Source organism: Bufo bufo, chromosome 4, assembly GCF_905171765.1.
Source record: "Bufo bufo chromosome 4, aBufBuf1.1, whole genome shotgun sequence".
Lineage (NCBI taxonomy): Eukaryota > Metazoa > Chordata > Amphibia > Anura > Bufonidae > Bufo > Bufo bufo.
In genome coordinates, this window is record NC_053392.1 from 42,890,409 (window position 1) to 42,916,146 (window position 25,738).

The 25,738-nt window shown below is 43.2% G+C and overlaps 1 protein-coding gene across 3 annotated transcripts in view; it reads left to right on the forward strand.

Moving 5' to 3' along the window:
• FZD3 (frizzled class receptor 3) overlaps positions 1-16,741 on the forward strand; it is a 64,105-nt gene extending 47,364 nt beyond the window's left edge. For 2 of the 3 annotated variants that reach the window (XM_040427152.1, XM_040427151.1), the window contains exons 5-7: positions 12,828-12,976; positions 13,141-13,377; positions 14,039-16,741. In XM_040427152.1, the coding sequence (XP_040283086.1) occupies positions 12,828-12,976; positions 13,141-13,377; positions 14,039-14,252 (600 nt within the window). In that variant the 3' untranslated portion in view covers positions 14,253-16,741. The remainder of the gene's footprint in view (positions 1-12,827; positions 12,977-13,140; positions 13,378-14,038) is intronic. The other variant, XM_040427154.1, reaches the window with a different exon arrangement.
• Positions 16,742-25,738: the final 8,997 nt, after the last annotated feature.

Sequence of the window (25,738 nt, forward strand, 5' to 3'; positions counted from 1 at the left end):
ACTACTGTGAGGGGGGAACAGAGGGGGCATAACTACTGTGAGGGGGCATAACTACTGTGAGGGGGCACAGAGAGGGCATAACTACTGTGAGGGGGGAACAGAAAGGGCATAACTACTGTGAGGGGGGAACCAGAGAGGGCATAACTACTGTGAGGGGGGCACAGAGAGGGCATAACTACTGTGAGGGGGGCACAGAGAGGGCATAGCTACTGTGAGGGGGGGGCACAGAGAGGGCATTCGAACTGTGAAAGGGGCACAGAGAGGGCATAGCTACTGTGAGGGGGGCATAACTATTGTGAGGGGGCACAGAGGGGGCATAACTACTGTGAGGGGGGCACAAAGAGGGCATTACAATTGTGAAAGGGGCACAGAGAGGGCATAACTACTGTGAGGGGGGCACAGAAAGGGCATAGCTACTGTGAGGGGGGGCACAGAGAGGGCATTCGAACTGTGAAAGGGGCACAGAGAGGGCATAGCTACTGTGAGGGGGCATAACTACTGTGAGGGGGCACAGAGGGGGCATAACTACTGTGAGGGGGGCACAAAGAGGGCATTACAACTGTGAAAGGGGCACAGAGAGGGCATAGCTACTGTGAGGGGGGCACAGGGAGGGAATAACTACTGTGAGGGGGCACAGAGGGGGCATAACTACTGTGAGAGGGCACAAAGAGGGCATTACAACTGTGAAACGGGCACAGAGAGGGCATAACTACTGTGAGGGGGCACAGAGAGGGCATCACTACTGTGAGGGGGCACAGAGAGGGCATAACTACTGTGAGGGGGGAACAGAGAGGGCATAATTACTGTGAGGGGGGCACAGAGAGGGCATAACTACTGTAATGGGGGCACAGAGAGGGCATTACTACTGTGAGGGGGTACAATCTCTTTTAAAGTATTGGGGGGGGGGGTGCCAGAGAAAGGACCCACCCCGGGTGCCGAACACCCTAGGCACACCACTGTCGTGAGTGCACACTCCAGGTGCCCCGGACATCAGGGCCTCAGTGGGCCTCTAAGGCTGGCCCTGCCCTTATATCTTTAAGGATGATCCCGAGACTCCAGGTGTATATCAGCTCTTGGGTGACTGAGCCTACCCCAGACTGCCACAGTGCCCTGACATCTGCCCAGAGCTGATGCCACCCCTATCTTTAATTGCCCATATGGGATTCTACTCACTTTGCACATATCCTATAACTCCAATAGTAATCCAGAGCTCCATTGCACCACCAGTCCCTTACATCTGCACTGCTTGTGTCAGTCTTCACTGACATTCTTGTATTTTATTCACGAACCAGCTGGTATAGTGTTGCTTAAAACATGTCTGTATGCTAAATGACAAGTATCAGCTGGTGTTATCGATGGAAGTGGCCATTAGCCCGCAGAACATCTGGTCCCTGTAGCTTCCATTAGGTGGATTTCCTGCAGCTTTGACTATAAATCTCCATGCACCAGCTGTGATGTCCGTGCATCTGGAGGGAGGGGGGTGAGGGGCGATTAGACCAAGTGTTACCATGACAACCTTATTACAACCTGGTCTGGTTCTTTAAATGACATGTTCCTGCTCTGTGGATAGTAAGGAGTTAAGTTGGAAATGTTGAGGACCTCCTCAACTTGGAATTCAGGTGTTGTCCCCAGCACAGAGTCACCTAAAGCTCAATGGTGTGAGGGTCCTCTCAGATAGCGCCCCGTATCTCAGCTTCATAGGAAATATTCTCAGAACTGCTTTTACTTTTATTTTTTAAAATGCGGTTTCTTATCAAAACCATCAATTGTGGCAAACCGAGTCCAAAACGGTTGGAAATATGTGTCAGGGTACAGTGATGGTAAGGCTTTCACAGCAGCCTGGACCTTGTACAGAAGCAAGAGAACCAAAGATCTCCTTCAACTGCGTCCATCCTAGACAATTTAACAGTACACCATCATGCAACTTTTACACAATAAAGAATAAGTAAATGGTTTCGCCCGGTTTACTGTTTTGCCAGATTTCATAGATTTACCACTCCATGGATGATGGGAGTAACATTTTGCATATTTGTTCTCAACTTCTCCAAAAGCAAATCTCAGACTTAAAGGGAACCCGTCATCAACGTTATGCTGCCCATACTAACGGCATCATAGTGTAGAGACAGGTGAGTTGATTTCAGCAGTCTGTCATTTATAAGTTAAAAGTAAGTGGTTGCCGAGAACCAACATCACAATCATTGCAGACTGGGCCTGGAAAAGAGTCCCGGCCACCTGAGAAGAGTCCTGGTTATTCATGAATTCCTGCTCTCCTGCCCACCTGCTGATGGCTGACAGTCTTCTACCTAGTTTTCTCCCTTTCTCTCTAGGAGAGAACTGCCAATCACCAGCAGATGGACGGGAGAGCAGGAGATTAGGAATAACCAGGACTCTTCTCAAGTAGATGTGACTCTTTTCAAGGCCTGGGCCGCAATGCATATGATGCTGGTTCTCAGCAACCACTTACTTTTAGCTGATGAGTGACACACCGCTGAGATCAGCATTTCTGTCACTATTTTATGCTGCCCTCAGTGAGGTCAGCATAAAGTTGATGACAGGTTCCCTTTAATAAATTGATTCGTCCAGATGATGGGCGAACTGCAAAGCAATTGAGAAATCAGCCAACCTCGGATCTCTAGGAATGCATCTTGTAGTACTCAAAGCAACTTCTACATAGGATTGCGCCAAATTTGTAGTTGACTGTAGCACGAGCTGCTGACTCATAGAAGTTTTTAGGGTCCACCACCATCCGGCAACTTTAGCTTTTGAGAAACTACTTCATGCAACTTGATTGGTTGGTATAACAAGATTTGGGTCATGTTCTTCTGGGATCCCACAATCCAGGCCTTCTTTCATCCCTAACATAATCCTGTGGATATAGCGCTTACGCAACATCTACATAGGGTTGAGCCAATTGTCTAGTTGACTGTAGCACAAGAGCTGCTAGCTCGTAGAGGTTTTCAGGGTCCACCACCATCCTGCAATTTTAGCTTTTAAAAAACTACTTCATGCAACTTGGATTGGTTAGTATGACAAGATTTGGGTCATGTTCTGGGATCCCCCAATCCAGGTCTTCTTTCATCCCCAACGTAATCCTATTATAGAGTCGTGCCAAATTTTTAGTTCACTGAAGCACAAGAGCTTCTCACTTGTAGAAGTTTTCCTGCAACTTTAGCTTTTGAGAAAATAATTTATACAACTTGGATTGGTTTCTATGAAAAGATATGGGTCATGTTCTGCTGGGATCCCACAATCCAGGTCTTCTTCCATCCCCGACCTAATCCTTTGGATGTAGTGCTAATGCTACTTCTAAATAGAGTTGCACCAATTTTCTTGTTGATTATCGCTCAAGAGCTGCTTGCATGTAGAAATTTTCATGTTCTACCACCATCCTGCAACTTTAGCTTTTGAGAAAATAATTTATACACCTTGGATTGGTTTCTATGAAAAAGATTTGGGTCATGTTCTGCTGGGATCCCACAATCCAGGTCTTCTTCCATCCCCGACCTTATCCTCTGGATATAGTGCTAATGCTACTTCTACATAGAGTTGCACCAATTTTCTTGTTGATCATAGCTCAAGAACTGCTTGCATGTAGAAGTTTTCATGTTCCTCCACCATCCTGCAACTTTAGCTTTTGAGAAAATAATTTATACAACTTGGATTGGTTTCTATGAAAAACATTTAGGTCATGTTCTGCTGGGAACCCACAATCCAGGTCTCCTTCCTCCTATCTCCAACCTAATCCCCTGGACATAGTGCTAACGCAACTTCTACATAGGGTCTCGCCAAATTTATAGTTGACTGTAGCACTAGAGCTGCTCGCTTATAAAAGTTTTCAATGTCCACCACCAACCATCCTGCAACTTTAGCTTTTGAGAAACTACGTCATGCAACGTGGATTGGTTGATATGACCTAATCCCCTGGATATAGTGCTACACATCTTCTACATAGGGTTGGCCAAATTTCTAGTTGACTCTAGCACAAGAGCTGTTCTTTTGTAGAAGTTTTCAGGGTCCACCACCACCCTGCCACTTTAGCTTTTGAGACAAGATTTGGGTCGTGTTCTGCTGGAATCCCCCAAAGCAGGTCTTCTTCTTCCCTCAACCTAATTCTCGGGATATAGTCCTGCCTTGTGCAGTAGTATACGGTGCAGTTACAAGACCGCACATATGTATAGCCCCAGAGCTAGAGCTTTCTTGGGTAGATTGGAGGTCAAGGAGAAACCTGAATTTCCAGTTTAGAGAAACAGTTTTGACTGGAGATGTCCCTTCCCAGCTACACGATCCACGGGTCTCGCTTTCAGGCTCAGGTTTTATCTGCACAACTTGAGACTATCACTCCGCTCTTTCCTGAGGTGGCTGCGCAAAGTTTCGGAGGGCAGCCCGCATAATTGAACTACTGGCAAAACCTTTAAATTGGAGACTTTCTTCAAGTGTTTGGTTACAGCCTGATAAGATTCAGCCACTTCTTCTGCATCTCACAAGGATGAAACTGACTTCTCAACAATGGGGCTATTTTATCGGCGGTTTTCTGCTAAAAGCCTAGTTCACAGCCAGGTCATTCTGACTGCTATTGTGAGACGTGGAAACACTCTGTAGAGTAGAAACCTACAGGAATGTCTTTGTGTGATTTTTCTTTGCTTGCAGTACCTATAGTGGCCTGAATTGTAGGGAGGCGCTATTTCATCCTAAACCAATTGTGTAAAATATGACTTGGAGATGACTCATCACCTGTTAGCGCACCAAATAGGAACATTTTAGAGTTTTTCCTCCTTAAAGGGGTTTTACAGAATTTGAAACAGCGCCACCCTCGCCCACAGGTTGTGCCTGGTATTGCAGCTCAGCTTTCTTTGAAATGATGGAAGCTGAGTTGCAATTCCATATTCAACCTATGGAGAGGTTTGGCGCTGTTTTCTTTTGGGGGGGGGGGGGGGAAGGGAAACAGTTATGTTTTTCTAATCCTGCCCCACCCCTTTAAGGCCAAGGCTACTTGTGACATGCAGTCATTGTATCAGGATGTGACTAATCTCCAGAGCGACGCTTTTCATAGAAGTTATAGTTACAGTCCTATCCAGGGAGGTAGTCACAGTTCTAGACACCACGGATTAGTTGCAGAACGGTTGCATTACATTTTGGGAGATGCAGAGTTTTCCAGTGCTGTGTAAACACTACATGTCCCACAGTGCCTTGCAACAGAGCATGCTCAGTGCAGACCTCAGCCAGCAGCTGGTACCATGTGAGGTTGCACAAAATGTGATGGCTGTAGAATTTTGAATACAGCTCTGGAGGTGAACGGAGAAGTGAATGAGCGCAGGATATGTAAAGCAGGACTGTGGCTAGCTTGGATACTTCCATATTGGATTTTGTGCTTTCACGTTATGGTTTTCATTCAGTAGTCTGGTAATGGGTGAATTTTCGAGGGCACAAGTTTCTTCTTGTTACGTCTCAGCGGTCGGTGCCATCTGCCAGGAGATACATTATAGTCATGACCTCAGTTGTTTGCATTTGAGTTAAATCCCATTTGAACTTCTGACAGTTAAAGGGCCAGTTACCCTATTTAGTCATCTTATAATAGTACAGTAGCATTATAAGAGGAGCAGCGGATATCAGCCTCGTGTATATATATAGATGTAAATGTTTCTGGAGGTTGTCTGATGTAAAGCAGTGGTCATGGGGGTCAGGGACTCCAGACTAAGGCCCCATTTACATGTCAATTTTTCATGGCCATTTTTCTGCCATTGCTGCATTCATTTTTTGGGCCGTCTGTTCATTTTTAATGGCTGTTTTGCATCCGTTTTTCATGGCCGTTAAAAATTGCTATTAAGAACAGATGATTTCCATTGGCTTTTTTTTACAAAATGCAACCTATAGTGTCCCCAATCTGTAATAATGTCCCCCATAGTAGCCCCCAGCAGTAATAATGTCCCCCATAGTGGCCCCCAGCAGTAATAATGTCCCCCATAGTGGCCCCCAGCAGTAATAATGTCCCCCATAGTGGCCCCCACCCCCAGCAGTAATAATGTCCTCCATAGTGTCCCCCAGCAGTAATAATGTCCCCCATAGTGCCTACCAGTAGTAATAATGTCCACCATAGTGGCCCCCAGTAGTAATAATGTGCACCATAGTGGCCCCCAGTAGTAATAATGTCCCCCATAGTGGCCCCCAGTAGTAATAATGTCCCCCATAGTGGCCCCCAGCAGTAATAATGTCCCCCATAGTGGCCCCCCGCTGTAATAATGTCCCCCATAGTGACTCCCAGCAGAAATAATCTCCCCCCTAGTGGCTCCCAGTAGTAATAATGTCCACCATAGTGGCCCCCAGTAGTAATAATGTCCACCATAGTGGCCCCCAGTAGTAATAATGTCCACCATAGTGCCTCCCAGTTGTAATACTGTCCCCCATAGTGGCCCCCAGCAGTAATAATGTCCCCCATAGTGGCCCCCAGTAGTAATAATGTGCACCATAGTGGCCCCCAGTAGTAATAATGTCCCCCATAGTGCCTACCAGTAGTAATAATGTCCACCATAGTGGCCCCCAGTAGTAATAATGTGCACCATAGTGGCCCCCAGCAGTAATAATGTCAACCATAGTGGTCCCCAGTATTAATAATGTGACCTATAGTGGCCCCCCAGCAATAATAATGTCCCCCAATAGTGGCCCCCAGCAGTAATAATTGGCCAAATACTGGTCCTCAGCTGTAATAATGTTTTATTTTTTTTTAAAGAAATAACCAATCCCTCGCCTCCCCCACTTGCACAGAGGCAGTCACGCCTCTCTTGATGCTGAAGGGCCTGCGCTCCAGCAGGATGACATCACCTTGCAGCCATCCTTCAGCATCAAGAGGAGCAACTGCCTCTGCGCGGCGGGCAAGTGGATGAGCTAATTTTTTTAACCCCTAAAAGGCCAGTTTTCTCTAGTGTACCGATTTCTAACAGCCGTCAGAAGGGTTCACTCCTGTCTAGAGGACGTTATAAACTATCCCATTCATTTCAATGGGGTCCGTCTGCCTGTGAAAATGGCCAAAAATAAAACACCTCTTTTTTTTCTCGATGGCCGCTGTTCACTGTGAATAGCCCCATAGACTTTAATTTTTTCTTAAAACTCCTGTGTGAATTTTTTACTGTCGTGTGAATGTCGCCTAAGGACTCACGCACAGGACCATGCTCATATTCTGGTCCGCAAACCACCAATCTGTGGTTCTGTGAGGCGGTGGCAGATTTTTGCTGTGTGATGATGTACTCTGTGCTGTACAGTGATCTATGGTGGTTGCATCGCTCCTGTATTTAAGGCAGAGGTATAGTGAGGTAATTGATATACAGGGTGGAGGTGCACTTATCCTGAATGTGTTCGAGTCCCAGATTCTGGCAGCAGCAGTAGAGCGCCAGCTCGTATTGCACATTGTTTTTGTAAGGCCGCTGCTGGCATCAGTTATGCCAGCGCTATTCTTACTGCTGTACAAAGGCTTAGCGTGCAAAGATTTCTGGAGCTTGGCGAATTAGCAAATGCCTGTTTACAGTCTTATCCTCCTCTGCTGCCAGGAAGTGCACAATACATTGTCTTGGTAAAGAGGGTGGCGGTGCCCATAATCTGCTCGATACAGAGTATCAGACATGATGTCTTGTTTGTGTGTCTCAGGAATATGTGCAAGGCAGTTGATATTTAAAGAGGCAGTGACTGTGAAGAAAAATGATAAATGCATTTTTATTCCTTCCTATATAATACTGCTCCTATGTACAAGAATATAACTACTATAATACTGCTCCTATGTACAAGAATATAACTACTATAATACTGCCTCCTATGTACAAGAATATAACTACTATAATACTGCTCCTATGTACAAGAATATACCTACTATAATACTGCTCCTATGTACAAGAATATAACTACTATAATACTGCTCCTATGTACAAGAATATAACTACTATAATACTGCCTGCTATGTACAAGAATATAACTACTATAATACTGCTCCTATGTACAAGAATATATCTACTATAATACTGCCTCCTATGTACAAGAATATAACTACTATAATACTGCTCCTATGTACAAGAATATAACTACTATAATACTGCTCCTATGTACAAGAATATAACTACTATAATACTGCCTCCTATGTACAAGAATATAACTACTATAATACTGCCTCCTATGTACAAGAATATAACTACTATAATACTGCTCCTATGTACAAGAATATAACTACTATAATACTGCTCCTATGTACAAGAATATAACTACTATAATACTGCCTGCTATGTACAAGAATATAACTACTATAATACTGCTCCTATGTACAAGAATATAACTACTATAATACTGCCTGCTATGTACAAGAATATAACTACTATAATACTGCTCCTATGTACAAGAATATATCTACTATAATACTGCCTCCTATGTACAAGAATATAACTACTATAATACTGCTCCTATGTACAAGAATATAACTACTATAATACTGCCTCCTATGTACAAGAATATAACTACTATAATACTGCCTCCTATGTACAAGAATATAACTACTATAATACTGCTTCTATGTACAGGAATATAACTACTATAATACTGTTCCTATGTACAAGAATATTACTACTATAATACTGCTCCTATATACAAGAATATAACTACTATAATACTGCTCGTATGTACAAGAATATAACTACTATAATACTGCTCCTATGTACAAGAATATAACTACTATAATACTGCTCCTATGTACAAGAATATAACTACTAGAATACTGCTCCTATGTACAAGAATATAACTACTATAATACTGCCTCCTATGTACAAGAATATAAGTACTATAATACTACCTCCTATGTACAAGAATATAACTACTATAATACTGCTCCTATGTACAAGAATATAACTACTATAATACTGCCTCCTATGTACAAGAATATAACTACTATAATACTGCTCCTATGTACAAGAATATAACTACTATAATACTGCTTCTATGTACAGGAATATAACTACTATAATACTGCCTCCTATGTACAAGAATATAACTACTATAATACTGCTTCTATGTACAGGAATATAACTACTATAATACTGCTCCTATGTACAAGAATATTACTACTATAATACTGCTCCTATATACAAGAATATAACTACTATAATACTGCTCGTATGTACAAGAATATAACTACTATAATACTGCTCCTATGTACAAGAATATAACTACTATAATACTGCTCGTATGTACAAGAATATAACTACTATAATACTGCCTCCTATGTACAAGAATATAATTACTATAATACTGCTCCTATGTACAAGAATATAACTACTATAATACTGCTCCTATGTACAAGAATATAACTACTATAATACTGCCTCCTATGTACAAGAATATAAGTACTATAATACTACCTCCTATGTACAAGAATATAACTACTATAATACTGCTCCTATGTACAAGAATATAACTACTATAATACTGCCTCCTATGTACAAGAATATAACTACTATAATACTGCTCCTATGTACAAGAATATAACTACTATAATACTGCTCCTATGTACAAGAATATAACTACTATAATACTGCTCCTATGTACAAGAATATAACTACTATAATACTGCTCCTATGTACAAGAATATAACTACTATAATACTGCTCCTATGTACAAGAATATAACTACTATAATACTGCTCCTATGTACAAGAATATAACTACTATAATACTGCTCCTATGTACAATATTATAACTACTATAATACTGCCCCTATGTACAAGAATATAACTACTATAATACTGCTCCTGTGTACAAGAATATAACTACTATAATACTGCCTCCTATGTACAGGAATATAACTACTATAATACTGCCTCCTATGTACAAGAATATAACTACTATAATACTGCTCCTATGTACAAGAATATAACTACTATAATACTGCCTCCTATGTACAGGAATATAACTACTATAATACTGCTCCTATGTACAAGAATATAACTACTATAATACTGCTCCTGTGTACAAGAATATAACTACTATAATACTGCCTCCTATGTACAGGAATATAACTACTATAATACTGCCTCCTATGTACAAGAATATAACTACTATAATACTGCTCCTATGTACAAGAATATAACTACTATAATACTGCCTCCTATGTACAGGAATATAACTACTATAATACTGCTCCTATGTACAAGAATATAACTACTATAATACTGCTCCTATGTACAAGAATATAACTGCTATAATACTGCTCCTATGTACAAGAATATAACTACTATAATACTGCCCCTGATGTATAAGAATATAACTACTATAATACTGCTCCTATGTACAAGAATATAACTACTATAATACTGATCCTATGTACAAGAATATAACTGCTATAATACTGCTCCTATGTACAAGAATATAACTACTATAATACTGCCCCTGATGTATAAGAATATAACTACTATAATACTGCTCCTATGTACAGGAATATAACTACTATAATACTGCTCCTATGTACAAGAATATAACTACTATAATACTGCTCCTATGTACAAGAATATAACTACTATAATACTGATCCTATGTACAAGAATATAACTACTATAATACTGCTCCTATGTACAAGAATATAACTACTATAATACTGCTCCTATGTACAAGAATATAACTACTATAATACTGCTCCTATGTACAATAATATAACTGCTATAATACTGCTCCTATGTACAAGAATATAACTACTATAATACTGCCCCTGATGTATAAGAATATAACTACTATAATACTGCTCCTATGTACAAGAATATAACTACTATAATACTGCTCCTATGTACAAGAATATAACTACTATAATACTGCTCCTATGTACAAGAATATAACTACTATAATACTGATCCTATGTACAAGAATATAACTACTATAATACTGCTCCTATGTACAAGAATATAACTACTATAATACTGCTCCTATGTACAAGAATATAACTACTATAATACTGCTCCTATGTACAATAATATAACTACTATAATACTGCCCCTATGTACAAGAATATAACTACTATAATACTGCTCCTGTGTACAAGAATATAACTACTATAATACTGCCTCCTATGTACAGGAATATAACTACTATAATACTGCTCCTATGTACAAGAATATAACTACTATAATACTGCCTCCTATGTACAGGAATATAACTACTATAATACTGCTCCTATGTACAAGAATATAACTACTATAATACTGCTCCTATGTACAAGAATATAACTGCTATAATACTGCTCCTATGTACAAGAATATAACTACTATAATATTGCCCCTGATGTATAAGAATATAACTACTATAATACTGCTCCTATGTACAAGAATATAACTACTATAATACTGCCCCTGATGTATAAGAATATAACTACTATAATACTGTATCTTATGTACAAGAATATAACTACTATAATACTGCTCCTATGTACAAGAATATAACTACTATAATACTGCTCCTATGTACAAGAATATAATTACTATAATACTGCCTCCTATGTACACGAAAATAACTACTATAATACTGCTCCTATGTACAAGAATATAACTACTATAACACTGATAAACTAATGAATCTTGTGAGGTGTGAGTGTTAATAGTTTTTCAGTTTGGTGTGTAGTCTTGGTTAGTGGGCCCCTCTGTGTTACTGGTCTCTGGGGTATAATAATTAGACACCACAACATGTGTTCTCTTTAAGCCCTCGACAGCTGCATAAACTCTATACACTGGTAGATGATGAGAGATGGTTGTAAGTGGACACCGAAGATGTTTTGGATGTGGTAGGAACAAGTGCTCAGTTCACACTATGTAAATCTCACTATGTTCTTGACATGTGAAAGAAATAATACATTTTAGTATCCGAGGTAAGACTGGAAGAATGTGCTTTATATGTTTTTGATTTGTTATAAAGGTTTTTTCATGTTTTATATTTCATCTTGCTTAGATATCTAAATTATGGTAGAGCAGCACGAAATGCCAGCAGAATGCTTGGATGTATAGGGAGAGGTATAAGCAGTAGAAAGAGTGAAGTGCTTATGCCGCTGTACAGAACACTGGTGAGACCTCACTTGGAGTATTGTGCGCAGTACTGGAGGCCATATCTCCAGAAGGATATAGATACTCTAGAGAGAGTTCAGAGAAGAGCTACTAAACTAGTACATGGATTGCAGGATAAAACTTACCAGGAAAGGTTAAAGGACCTTAATATGTATAGCTTGGAAGAAAGAAGAGACAGAGGGGATATGATAGAAACTTTTAAATACATAAAGGGAATCAACTCGGTAAAGGAAGAGAGCATATTTAAAAGAAGAAAAACTACCACAAGAGGACACAGTATTAAATTAGAGGGGCAAAGGTTTAAAAGTAATATAAGGAAGTATTACTTTACTGAGAGAGTAGTGGATGCATGGAATAGCCTTCCTGCAGAAGTGGTAGCTGCAAATACAGTGAAGGGGTTTAAGCATGCATGGGATAGGCATAAGGCCATTCTTCATATAAGATAGGGCCGGGGGCTATCCATAGTATTCAGTATATTGGGCAGACTAGATGGGCCAAATGGTTCTTATCTGCCGACACATTCTATGTTTCTATGTTTCTAGATGTCAGCACAAAAGGCTGCACAAGACTGTTGAAGGACACTGTCTCATTTTACAGCTTGCTGTGAAGATTAATGTAATTTTTTTCTAGCATGTGATGGGCATTACTCACTTGGCACTGAGTAAAACATGTGTGCCCTGCAGTTGCATGCATCCTACAGGACCTGCAGCATGTGGCCGTAGAACAAGCGCTAAATATATTCTCTATTTACATGTTGCAGGTGACCAAGACAAGCCGTCCTGACCTGATTCTTTTCCTCATGAAGTATCTCATGGCACTTGTAGTGGGCATACCTTCTGTCTTTTGGGTGGGAAGCAAAAAAACCTGCTTTGAATGGGCCAGCTTCTTCCATGGTCGAAGGAAAAAAGAGTGAGTATATATGTGGTTTGAATAAAATGTGACCTAACATTTCACGGGATGAGATCATTGATGGATGGGGGAAGTGAAGTTTGGCCAGTCAAGGCCCTCCTTGTCGAGATGGTATTCTAAAATTATGAGGTATTCTAAAATTTCTGCTTCATATATTCTCTCAGCAGAGGTGTGCATGAAAGTCGGCAGGTTCTCCAGGAGCCAGATTTTGCTCAATCCCTTTTACGTGACCCAAATACTCCAATCATCCGGAAATCAAGAGGAACATCCACTCAGGGTACATCCACTCATGCCTCGTCCACTCAGCTGGCTGTGATGGATGACCAGCGAAGTAAAGCCGGCAGCGTGCACAGCAAAATGAGCAGTTACCATGGAAGCCTCCACCGCTCCAGAGATGGAAGGTATGGGAGATAGAAACCCAACGTATTTCAAATAGGGGAGTAATGTTTTCAAGTGTGTGGCTATCCTTTAAGTAGCCGTGATCTGGTCTGTGACCAAAATGGCTGCTACAGGGTTCTAACTGCTTTGAGGGACCACCTAATTGAAGTGTCTAGAAGAGTATACTACTCATTGGTATTTAAAGAGAGTTGTGAACAGAGCATGTGGAGTGGGCCTATACACTATTGGGCCCAGCAGAAAAGTCTCTTCTCTGATCCAGCCCTATCCCATGTGGAAGCCAAACTGGTCAAGTAAAAAAATATTTTTTCTATTTCCTAGTAGGCATCCATTTGGTCTCCATCTCATCACAGACCTAAGAGTAGACAAGTCTCTGGCTAGGGGGCAACTTGTTAAAGCAGAAAGGTTCTTCCATTGCACAATCTGCAACACATGTCAAACTTAAGCATCCATTTGATTTTCCATATCTTCACAGACCTAAGAGTAGACCAATCAGTAGCTGTAACAAGTGTCCAAAAAAAGTCCCACCCTTTAGCTGTTCCTGTCTTCTTTCCACTCAGTCTGTAGTTGGAAGGGGAGTTTTCAGTGTAGGCTTTTGTTTCCTTTCCTGGTTACTGCCTGACCACGGGTGGAGAATAACTGACCAATGTATTGTCCTTCTTCTAGGTACACACCATGCAGTTACCGAGGGATCGAGGAACGGCTCCCCCATGGCAGCATGTCCCGTCTCACAGATCATCATTCTCTACACAGTAGCACCCACAGACTCAATGAACAATCTAGACAAGGTAGCATTAGAGACTTAAACAACCCCCTGGCACACATCACACATGGAACCAGCATGAACCGAGTCATTGAGGAAGATGGAGCAAGTGCTTGAAGGACACGTTCAGTGGCACTAGAATGCACATCGGCACACAATACATACTGGTCACTTGGTGTCTCGATTGCACATTGAAATTGACCATTTGTTGACTAGTCATTGAGCAATGGAGCATATGCGGGACTTTCCATTCCAGACATGGGTGGGACAAAGACCATTTCAGCTCAAAGGTCTGTTAACAGTTGTCATATGGACCAGTTGGAACAAAATCTACTGTAAAATAAAATCTACCCATGGTTTCATATCTGGAAACGTTGACAATAGAATCATCTCCTGGTGCTTACTTCTTTTGGAGATGTACTCATAGAGTTGTCCAACAAGAGAACAGTCCCCATTGATTCACTGCGTGTCTCTCAGAAGAACTCTTGTGAATCACCCATTGTTTCTCCTGAATCAGTTTCTGGATTCTTAAATTATTTATTTGACCTAAACGATGATCAATTTTGTATTTCCATGTTCAGCTTGTAATTGTTTTCCAAGAAAATTAAATCTGATAGATAAAAATGTGTAGGAACTTCTTAGAGGTTTTGACGTCCTACAGCTGAACGGCTTCTCCATGGCAGCATGTCCCATATCATGGGTCATCATTCTCTACACAGTAGTACTTGCAGTCTCAATGAACATTCTATGCAGTCACTTTTAGAGTCCCTACAGCTGAAAATATGAAATATACAGTAGTCCTTTAAGGCCAGGGCCACAGTAGGGACCATGACCGTAATTTCTCAGCTTCAGGTGGAACCAAAATAGGTTGTTTCAACTGTTGCACAATTCAAGCTTTTTGAGACTCAGATTACAAACATATTCATTGGGAAAGGTTGAGTATATACCATGGCCCATTTTGTTGGATGGCTACTCACCATAGTTGCAACTTGTGCCTCCTGCAACTTTGACACTGCTCAATGTGATGGTCATTGATTGTCTTTATGTGGATGAAACAGTAAGGTAACACTGAGTTTTCCTCCAGGTTGCAAGTCTATCCTTGGCCATGTTGTCTAGAGAAAACTGTAAGTCATGAGCTGGACTATTAAAGACATTTTCTAATCTCCGAAATGTACCGGAACTCGTCACCAGAAGGCCATTCGAACCTCTTGGACTTAACTTTAGCACTGAGTTATAAATGTCAGTGTGAGTATGTCTAGTGGAGTCCAGCATAGACATCTGTACAACAGGACATTATCTTGTAGATAGGTTGAAAATGGAATTTGTAATTTTTGAAAAAAATAATGAATTTGCTGTATTTAAACTACTGTTTTAACTACTGATAAATATGGGTATATTGCAGTATTTAACCTCTTCCAAGCCAGAGGAACATCTCAGAGGTCAGTACTGTTACCACACTGGACTCTGACAAGTTTACAGTCATCTAGTCAATGAAGAAAGAAACATAGTGCACCTTTTGATGGGACATAGTTGGAGCAGCCATTTTGAACGCTGAGTTTATAAAATTTGTAATATTGAATTTTGTGAGCACCTAGATGGTGGTCCCTGAGCTGGGAACCCCAGCTTATTTTCAAAACAAAGGTGCCTCAATGACTTCTCCAACACTCAGCCCACACATATTAAGTTGGAGATTTTCATTAGAGCATCTCCAAGGAGGTTTGGGCGCACTACTGCTTCTTTGGAAAATTAGTAGGGATCTCAGATCATGGTCACCTGCCAATGTGATAATGTCATGTACTGACACATAAGTGACAAAACATCACCTAGATGGAGTTCCTCTTGAAGGTACTCTGATGAGCTCACTTCCTAGTCCCTGTATAACTGAAAGTGGGAACAGAGCTTTTCTAGCTAATGGGGGTCTTCCAGCAGATATTTGACTTTGTCATAACATTTAGCTTGTGACTTTCCCAGCACAAACATCTCAAAGTTAGGTTGGAGATTTCCATTTGAGCTGCTCCAAGAAGGTGTGAGGAACACCACAGTTTGTGTGTTTGGGAAATTAATGGAAATATCAGCTCTCGGTCCTCCACCAATACGGTCATCCTCTGACAGTGTGTATGTCATAACAGGACATTCATTTAGGTGAAATTTCCCTTGAAGCCACCCTGGGGAGTTCAGAATGTTGGAAACTTCCTCTCCTAGCTTGGGCCAGGTCAAAACTTATTTGACCTGGCCACATACTTTTGTCAGCTAACTGTAGAGCCCAGACTACTTCAACACAAATCCCATGATAGAGCACTATATCTCAAACTTGGAAGTTTCGAATGAGGTATGTGGGCTGTGCAGAACACCACGACTCCTTTGGGAAATTAGTTTAGATCTTAGCTCATGGTCATTGACATTGTCATCTTCTGACAGGGCATTCGTATAGTTGGAACTCCCCTTGAAGATCTCATAGTGGTGGTCACCTCTCTTCCCCCATGTGGCAAAGAGTGAGAATAGAGCTCTCCTGGTTCAAAGTTCTAAATCATGATAAAGAAGACTAAGTATTTGCTCTCTCTATAAGATGTGTGCACGTCACTATTTCTTAAAGGGGATTTCCAGGATTTGGTCCCTTTTTAATAATTCCTCTATCATGTGGTTCTTACTGAAAGATTCATACTCACCTGCTCCCTTCTGATCTGGTTCCCTGGTTCCATTCCACAATATTCTGGTCTCTGCCTTGTTTACTTCCGACCGGGGTATGGATGAGGTCATGTGCACCACTGAAGCCAATGACTGACCTGATCAGTGACCTGCCCCTAAGCAGGAGGTAGGCTATTATGCTAGGGAGTTTACTCAAATAAAGGGACCAAATTCTGGAAAATCCTTTTAAGGACTGATCTGGTCAGATCTCCATATTGTTTCCTGCTGCTGACCTTCATGGGAGTGACATTTGTACTCCTTATCTATTGTATGATTGTCCTGTAGATCGCTGTACTTTTATTTGCACTCGGTTGTGTAGATTTATACTGTACTTACCTGTTTACAAGGCATCAACCTCGATCTGTAACAGACATTTATTTTTTTGTGTGTTAGCACTTTAACCAATGAGTGTAAAAAGTTGATTCCTCCTGTCTGTAGTTGTACATTTCAGTTTAGAGAGAGGTTGAATTTTTTTGTAATAAAATTTTTGTGAAATATATGAAAGTGTATGAGGCTTTTTTAACACGTATAAAAAACATGATAAATGATGTCAGCAAACCATGTCGCCAAATCACATGACCCTGCAGTCTATTGGTTCCACCCCTACCCAGCAAATCCACTTATGTCATAACTTGGGTCAAGGTCACATGACCTGGCGCTATGTTTTACTATGGCTACCTCATAGATGCTGCAGAACTGGTCGGGCTGCACAATTAGGCAGAGCACAAATTGGGGCATGCTGCACATTGCAAAAAGGATTTCAGGATTTTAAAAAATATTTCCATTTTGCACCTAATGCAAAAAATAAAAATAGAAACGAAACTGCAAAACTCCCATTAACACACAGAGTAGTGGTTGGCGATTTTGATCAAATGCACTAAAATCAATAAAAAAAATAGCAAAATAATAGATAAAATAATTAAAAATTATAAATAAAATAATAAAAAATATGAATAAAATAATAATATAAGTAACAATTTAAAAATAATTACAAGAAGGTTAGACACTTAGGGCCTTTTCACATGGCGTTACCGGGGAGCTAGAGATGAGCGAATCGATTCTAAAGAATCAATTTGTCTCATCGGCAAAGCGAGTGCAGACGCTCTACTCTGGCTTCGGACCAGCGACTGTGCGGGCGTCCCCTATCCAGAGCCTCTACCCATTCTCTGCTAGTTAGAGCAGGGGGGCAGGCAGGAAATTATCAGGCCTGGGCTCATTGTACAGCCCGGTCAATCTTGTGGCAAATGGCTGCCCCTCACAGGTCAATAAGTCCTGCTGTCGAGAAGAATCGATTCGTTAGAACTGATTTGCTCATCTCTACAGTGTGTGTTTAGAGTAAGTACCAGGAAATTCTCAGTACACATTTACTGGACCTCATTTACCGGACAGAGGCCCTTTTGGCCTCCATTTTTTCTGGTATACATCAGGCTTACTTTTTTATTTTATTTTTTTGCTGGACAGATCCACAAAACATGGATGACGCCCGTGTTCGAAACGGACAAGAATAGGACATGTTCTATTTTTTTTTGCGGCCCCACGGAATGGGTCCGCATCCAAGCCGAAAACAAATGTGGCTCGGATGCACAACTAAAGAGCGTTCGTATGCATGAGCCCTTAATATGATTGAAAAAAGACATAAGTCCATCACGTTCAACCAAGGGATTGGAGGGGATGCAAATTTTATAAAAAAAGGAGTGAGACCCAGATTTCTAAACATTTTTTATAAGCCTTAATATTATAAAATGTTAAAACTGTCCACTGTTCCTGCTGTGACCACGTCCTGAGGAAGTCTGTTCCACAGATTCACAGTTCTTACAGTAAAGAAGCTTTGATGCTTCTGGAGACTGAGCGTTCTCTTCTCCAGTCGGAGGCAGTGCCCCTTTGTCTTTTGAGCGCATTTTACATGGAACAGCTTTTCACTGTATTTTTTGTATGGCCCATTTATATATTTGTGTAGGTTAATCATGTCCCCCCTTAGACGTCTCTTCTCAAGACTAAATAAAATTCATTCTTTTAATCTTTGCCTTACAAGCAGCTGATGTGTGCTGTTGGTCTACCAAAATAATTTTTGCCATGTTTTTTACGACACATAGAGCTTTTAATTAACATATTTTTGGACACAATACACACTGGAATATAAGACGCACCTAGGATTTGGAGGAGGAAAATAAGAAAAAAAATATATTTTCCATCAGACCTCAGAGAAGACCCCTAAATCAGACCCACATTCTTCATCAGACCCCAAAATCAGACCCCCAAGGTCCATCAGCCTTAGATCAGTCCCCCCCCCCCCCCAGCCTCCCATCAGAACCCCCACAGCCTCCATTAGCCTCAGATCAGCCCCATCAGACCCCAATCAGCCTCAGATCTAGATCTGACCACCCAGCCTAAATAAGCCTCAGATGGGACCTCACAGCACCCATCAGACCCCCAGCCCCATCAAACTCAGATCAGACCCCCAATCAGACCCTATAAGCCTCAGATCAGACCCCCCTCCCTGCCCCACTCAGACCGGACCCTCCAGCCCCCATCAGCCTCAGATCAGCCCCCCAGCCCCCATCAGACTCAGATCAGATCCTATCAGCCTCTGATTGGACCTCCCCAGCCCCCATCAGCCTCACATCAGCCCCCCAGCCCCCATCAGACTCAGATCAGATCCCCAATCAGATCCTATCAGCCTCTGATTGGACCTCCCCAGCCCCACTCAGCCTCAGATTGCACCCCCAGTCCCCATCAGACCTCAGACGTTTAAAAAAAAAAAAAAGTACCTCGCTTGCTCTGGATGGTGCCGCATATCCAGGACTCACCACACCGTTTCTTCCAGGTCCCGCTGTGTACTGTGACCTGGCGGCGCACAACATCAGGTCATAGTGCGCGCCTACCTGCACTCCATCCTGCTGTGTGCACGGTAATTTTTTTTCTTTTTTAGTCTTTTTGGAAAAAAACTGTATAAAAATGTTTTGAGAAGTAATTTTTTCTAGCTCTTTTTTTCTTTAAACCCCTTCCTGATGCAGCCATTTTTCTTTTTTTTTCTTTTTTTTCTCCCGATCTTGCAGGAACCATAACTTTTTTAGTTTTACGTTCACATAGCTGTATGAGGGCTTTTGTAGGGCACGTTGCACTCTGTAATGGCATCATGTAATATTGTATATAATGTATAGGGAAGCTGTAAAAAAATTCCAAATGAGGTGGAAATTATGGCTACCCCATAATCAAAAATGTACCTTCTATGGGCCACAGAGTAAATTGTGGTCCAGGAATCATACCGCCAGCATTAAACAGCTCCACTCTGCATCTGATAGCAGGGACCATACTAGGGCCAATATATGGACTAAATAATGCTGCTCTACAAGGCCCAAATAATACCACCGCACCATATTACCACCACATAATGATCTTGTGAAAGAAGCATCTACGCTGATGGCCATGTACAGTTCTATTGGATGATGCAGACTACAGGCCACGCCCTCTCTGTGCCACGGACAGCGTGGACATCTCTCTTGGATACCGGACAAGTTGTTTTTTTTCCCCATCTCCCCAGAGTGAAGGAATGCTGTACACCCAAAACAACGTACAATCTGTACTTTAGGAAGTTTTTATTGCAGTTGGTTAAACCTTACCTTATCCAAGTAGACAACCCCTTTAAGCTGGCGGTGGCTCCTGCTCAGTCCAGTAATCCAAGCATAATGGGGGCCATTGTATCACCGAGCGGGCTAGTGTATCCGCGTCCGTGTGCACTTAATACCTATTTAACAGCTCATTTGCATCAAGATATAAATTAACCTCCTTAAGCTTTGCCGGTTTCTTTTAACAGTGCTTACCCTGTAATCTCGTCAGAGCCCCTCAGATCATGGGGTAAGCTGATAATGAGTACTTTCCGGCTGCCGCACACAAATCCCTCTGACATTAGGGCTAAAAGATTGTGATGAATATGTCTGCCGAGTGCTGCTAGTGACGGCTTTTCACACCCGAAGGGGCGATTTTTATAGAAAATAGGGTCCTGGGCAACATACAACGTATATAATACTGCCATGTAGTAATAAGATAATGCTGCTATATACAGTACAGTCCTGAATAACCACCGTATAGTGCTCAAAGTATCAAAATAATACTCTCTTAATTAGCCAACGTAAAACCTCTATATAGTGCCAAGATAATACTGATATACGGTATGTATAGCCCACAATAACCACCATGCTGTTCCCAAATAATAGAGTATCAAAATAATACTCTCATAAGGAGTTCACATAATACCACCATACAGCAGTTCCAGAGAGAGACTGCCATCATTAACAGTCCCAGCATAGAGTGCCCTCACAAACAGTGCCAATCAGAGAGTGCCCCCATGAACAGTCTCAAAAGAGAGTGCCCTCACAAACAGTGCCAGACATAGAGTGCCCCCATTAACAGTGCCAGCAGAGAGTGCCCTCACAAACAGTGCCAGACAGAGAGTGCCACCATAAACAGTCTCAGCAGAGAGTGCCCTCACAAACAGTGCCAGACATAGAGTGCCCCCATTAACAGTCTCAGCAGAGAGTGCCCTCACAAACAGTGCCACACAGAGAGTGCCCCCATGAACAGTCTCAAAAGAGAGTGCCCTCACAAACAGTGCCAGACAGAGAGTGCCCCCATTAACAGTCCCAGCAGAGAGTGCCCTCACAAACAGTGCCACACAGAGAGTGCCCCCATGAACAGTCTCAAAAGAGAGTGTCCTCACAAACAGTGCCAGACAGAGAGTGCCATCATTAACAGTCTCAGCAGAGAGTGCCCTCACAAACAGTGCCTGACATAGAGTGCCCTCATTAACAGTCTCAGAAGAGAGTGCCCTCAGAAACACTGCCTCCATTAACAGTCTCAGCAGAGAGTGCCCTCACAAACAGTGCCAGAGAGTGCCACCATTAACAGTCTCAGCAGAGAGTGCTCTCACAAACAGTGCCATCAGAGAGTGCCCTCACAAACAGTGCCTGACATAGAGTGCCTCCATTAACAGTCTCAGCAGAGAGTGCCCTCACAAACAATGCCAGGCAGAGAGTGCCACCATAAACAGTCTCAGCAGAGAGTGCCCTTACAAACAGCACCAGACAGAGAGTGCCCCCATTAACAGTCTCAGAAGAGAGTGCCCTCACAAACAGTGCCAGGCAGAGAGTGCCTCCATCAACAGTCTCAGCAGAGAGAGCTGTCACAAACAGTGCCAGACAGAGAGTTCCACCATAAACAGTCTCAGCAGAGAGTGCCCTCACAAACAGCGCCAGACAGAGAGTGCCCCCATTAACAGTCTCAGAAGAGAGTGCCCATACAAACAGTGCCAGACATAGAGTGCCTCCATCAACAGTCTCAGCAGAGAGTGCCCTCACAAACAGTGTCAGACAGAGAGTTCCACCATAAACAGTCTCAGCAGAGAGTGCCCTCACAAACAGCGCCAGACAGAGAGTGCCCCCATTAACAGTCTCAGAAGAGAGTGCCCATACAAACAGTGCCAGACATAGAGTGCCTCCATCAACAGTCTCAGCAGAGAGTGCCCTCACAAACAGCACCAGACAGAGAGTGCCCCCATTAACAGTCTCAGAAGAGAGTGCCCTCACAAACAATGCCAGACAGAGAGTGCCTCCATTAACAGTCTCAGCAGAGATTTCCCTCACAAACAGTGCCTGACATAGAGTGCCCCCATTAACAGTCCCAGCAGAGAGAGTGCCCTCACAAACACTACCTCTATTAACAGTCTCAGTGGAGAGTGCCCTCACAAACAGTGCTAAACATAGAGTGCCCCCATTAACAGTCTCAGAAGAGATTTCCCTCACAAACAGTGCCAGACAGAGAGTGCCACCATTAACAATCTCAGCAGAGAGAGCCCTCACAAACAGTGCCAGACAGAGAGTGCCTCCATTAACAGTCTCAGCAGAGAGTGCCCTCACAAATGTAGTGTCCCACTAGATAGGTGTGGGCACTACACAAGGGTCAATTGGTGTGCGTGTTACTTCTACTCACAAGGGACAGAAATGTTATATTTTATTATGCATTTAATGTATTTTCTAATGCGTTTTTATATGCAATGTTCCCCTGTGTAAATGCTTAGCAGGCCTAGTTGGGTGTAGTTAGACATCCCAGACACTAGAGGGAGATAGGGAGCCCCTAGTATAAATGTTCAGGCCCAGACAGGGAGAGGTAGTTCAGAGTCAGGAGTCTGCAGAGACAGAAGTAAGAAGGCACCAGCCAGAGATACGCTGAGGGCCACCTCCTGACATGCAGCTTGATAGCCCTGGCTGCTAGCTATGACCAGGAGGCTAGTGAAGACCCCTAGCCTGCCTGAAGTCCAAGAGAGCCTAAGTTAGCTCAGAAGTTACCCCAGTAGCAGGACAGAACCTCCTGGGAGAAACCCACAGTCCTTCACCAGACAAGGAAGGATATTTCCAGCAAAGATAAGTGACATTAATAGGCAGAGGAACTAGAAAGCAAAGCAAGGATTTATACGGGAGGAAGATATATTTTGCCAAGGATTTAGGCCACCATTTGGGCATCCGGGCCTTGGGATAGAAACCAGACAGGAGTTCTAAAAGGACAGTGTACGCTATTTCTGAGGAAAGGTACAACCTGATTCTGAGTGTGTTGTGGATTTACCCTCTGAGTATCTTGCATGATCAATACCTGCCACCTTGTGAAATAAGCCTGCTTGTGAAGCTTGTGATCTAAAGGACTGTATAACTATCTCGCTGTACAAAGTTGGACTGTTTAAGTAAAGCAACGTTTGGTTCACTATACCACCTGTGTACCTCACTTATTCCAACTATAAATCGGTGTGCCACCGTTACAGGCACTGGCGTCACGAATCCAAAAGGGACCTTGCTTCAGGCACTCAAAATACCTGTAACATCCAGGGCACCTCACACACCATCAGGCCTGGTCCCTACATACCGAGTGTGCCCCAGAGGAACTGTGTCTACCTCTCCTTCACTGCCGCATGCCTGCCCAGGGTTCTCCAATACAGTGAGCAACCCTCGATTGCCCATAACCGTGACCTCACAATCGCAATACCCTGCAGGTCTGGCGTGCTGCATAAATTGGCGTCACGAACAGGATAACGAACATTCCTGCGCCATTGCGGATATAAAACAGTGTGCTGAAAATTGCCTTAAAGTGACCAAGCCCTAATTGTTTTATTAAAAATTGCTGGGCCAAAGAACTGAAAATTAGCGGTGTGAAGATAATATTTTCTGGACTGTTTGCTGCTTATTTAAGCCACCGCTTGCTGTCAGTGAATAGACAGCGTTTTGCTAAAGATGGCCGCTTAGCTTGCTTGAAATTACTGCTGCGTCATCTTCATCCTGAATTGGCGGTAAAAATTGGCGCCCTTTTGCTGAAAAGAGCGGGAAAGGCTACCCGTCGGCGCCACCGCCCTGTCTGGACATTTGCATGTCTGCAGAAATGGACTCCGCCTCCCCATACTGGAGTACCTGAGGGGCGGCCTCCGAGAGCAATGGGAGGATCTGTCTCTAATTATTGGTGCCGCCCTGTCGCTCTCCAGAGAAGGATCGAGCATGTTGAAGAGTGAGGACTGCTCTGTAATCGGATTAAAAATGGATTGTACTGGTGTAGAGCAAGAGGACGCTCCACCGGCCTACTCTCCGGGACCGGAGAAACCCGCCTGCCCGCCACTGAGGACGCAACCTGAGGATTATTATGGCTCCTGGAGAGACTTTTTCCAGCCCTCATTCAAGTGGTCAGCATTAATGGCAGAGATACGGGAGGCCGCCATAAAGAGGACGACCAAGACGAAGATATATTATGAGGAACTGGCAAAGACCGTTCATGAGCGCCACACTGACACCCAACCCCGCCTGGAAAGGAGAAAGGGGTTGGTTGTGGCCTTCGACAAGAACCGTGGCTACGGTTTTATACAGGACTATACCACCGGCAGAGACTTATATGTAAACCGGAGGTCCGTCAAGCGGAGTTACCTCTCCGAATATATGCATAACCTCCGCGAGGGAGAAGAGGTGGAGTTCACCCCTGCCGAGGGCCTGCGAGGCCCATATGCCACTGCCGTGACCCGTCCCAAGAAAGAACCGGAGGACTGGGAAGCAGATGAGGACTATACTGGCTGCGAGCGCGAACCTGCGCGCTCCCCAGAACCGGCCCATCATGCGTTTCAAGAGCGGGGCTCTTTCATTGGCCCAAATGTATTCTGGCAGCCAACGGTAGTGGAGAAATGGGTGAGCCCCTATCCGTCCCCTGAGCTGCCTCGCCGGGAGAAAACCATTAAAGAGATGGAGAACCTGGAAAGATTCCACGTATGCCTGGACAATATCCGGAAGGGTAAAAGACCAGATGCGCCACCTGAGCCTGCAGCGGCTGCGCAGGATGCACCCTCTACGATACAAGTGCCGGCGGCGACATCGGAGGACAGCGATCCTGAGACCGAGAGCCTGGAGAACCAGATCGTCCTTCTGGAGAAGAAACTGCGGGAGTTGCGCCAAATCGCCACCGCCAGAATCCAGACGCCGCCTCGGAAGGAAGAGGTCCGCCTTCCGTACTCGGACATCGCTGGGTCAGAGGTAAGGGTACCTGTCCCTACCAGCCGGCCACCCTCTGCTACCCTCTGCTACTGCGGCTACGTTGAGGCCCCCAAGGAGGCCTTCTCACACTGTGACTTGCTGCGCAGAGCCAGTTGTCCAGGAATCCACTGAACCGCTTGCAGCAGCGGTACCTAGGCCAGCACAGCCTACAATAATTATGCCTGGACCGATGCGGTCCCCAACTGTAATTACCCCTAGGCCTATGGGGCCCATACCTATTAGGGGTCCATTTATGCTGCAGCTGCCCCCCAATACCGTGTTGTAGGCACATCCGCCTGTGAAAGCTTACTACAGGCCACATCTACAAGCAGAGCCAGGGAGCACCACTGAAATGCAAGGTGATTATGA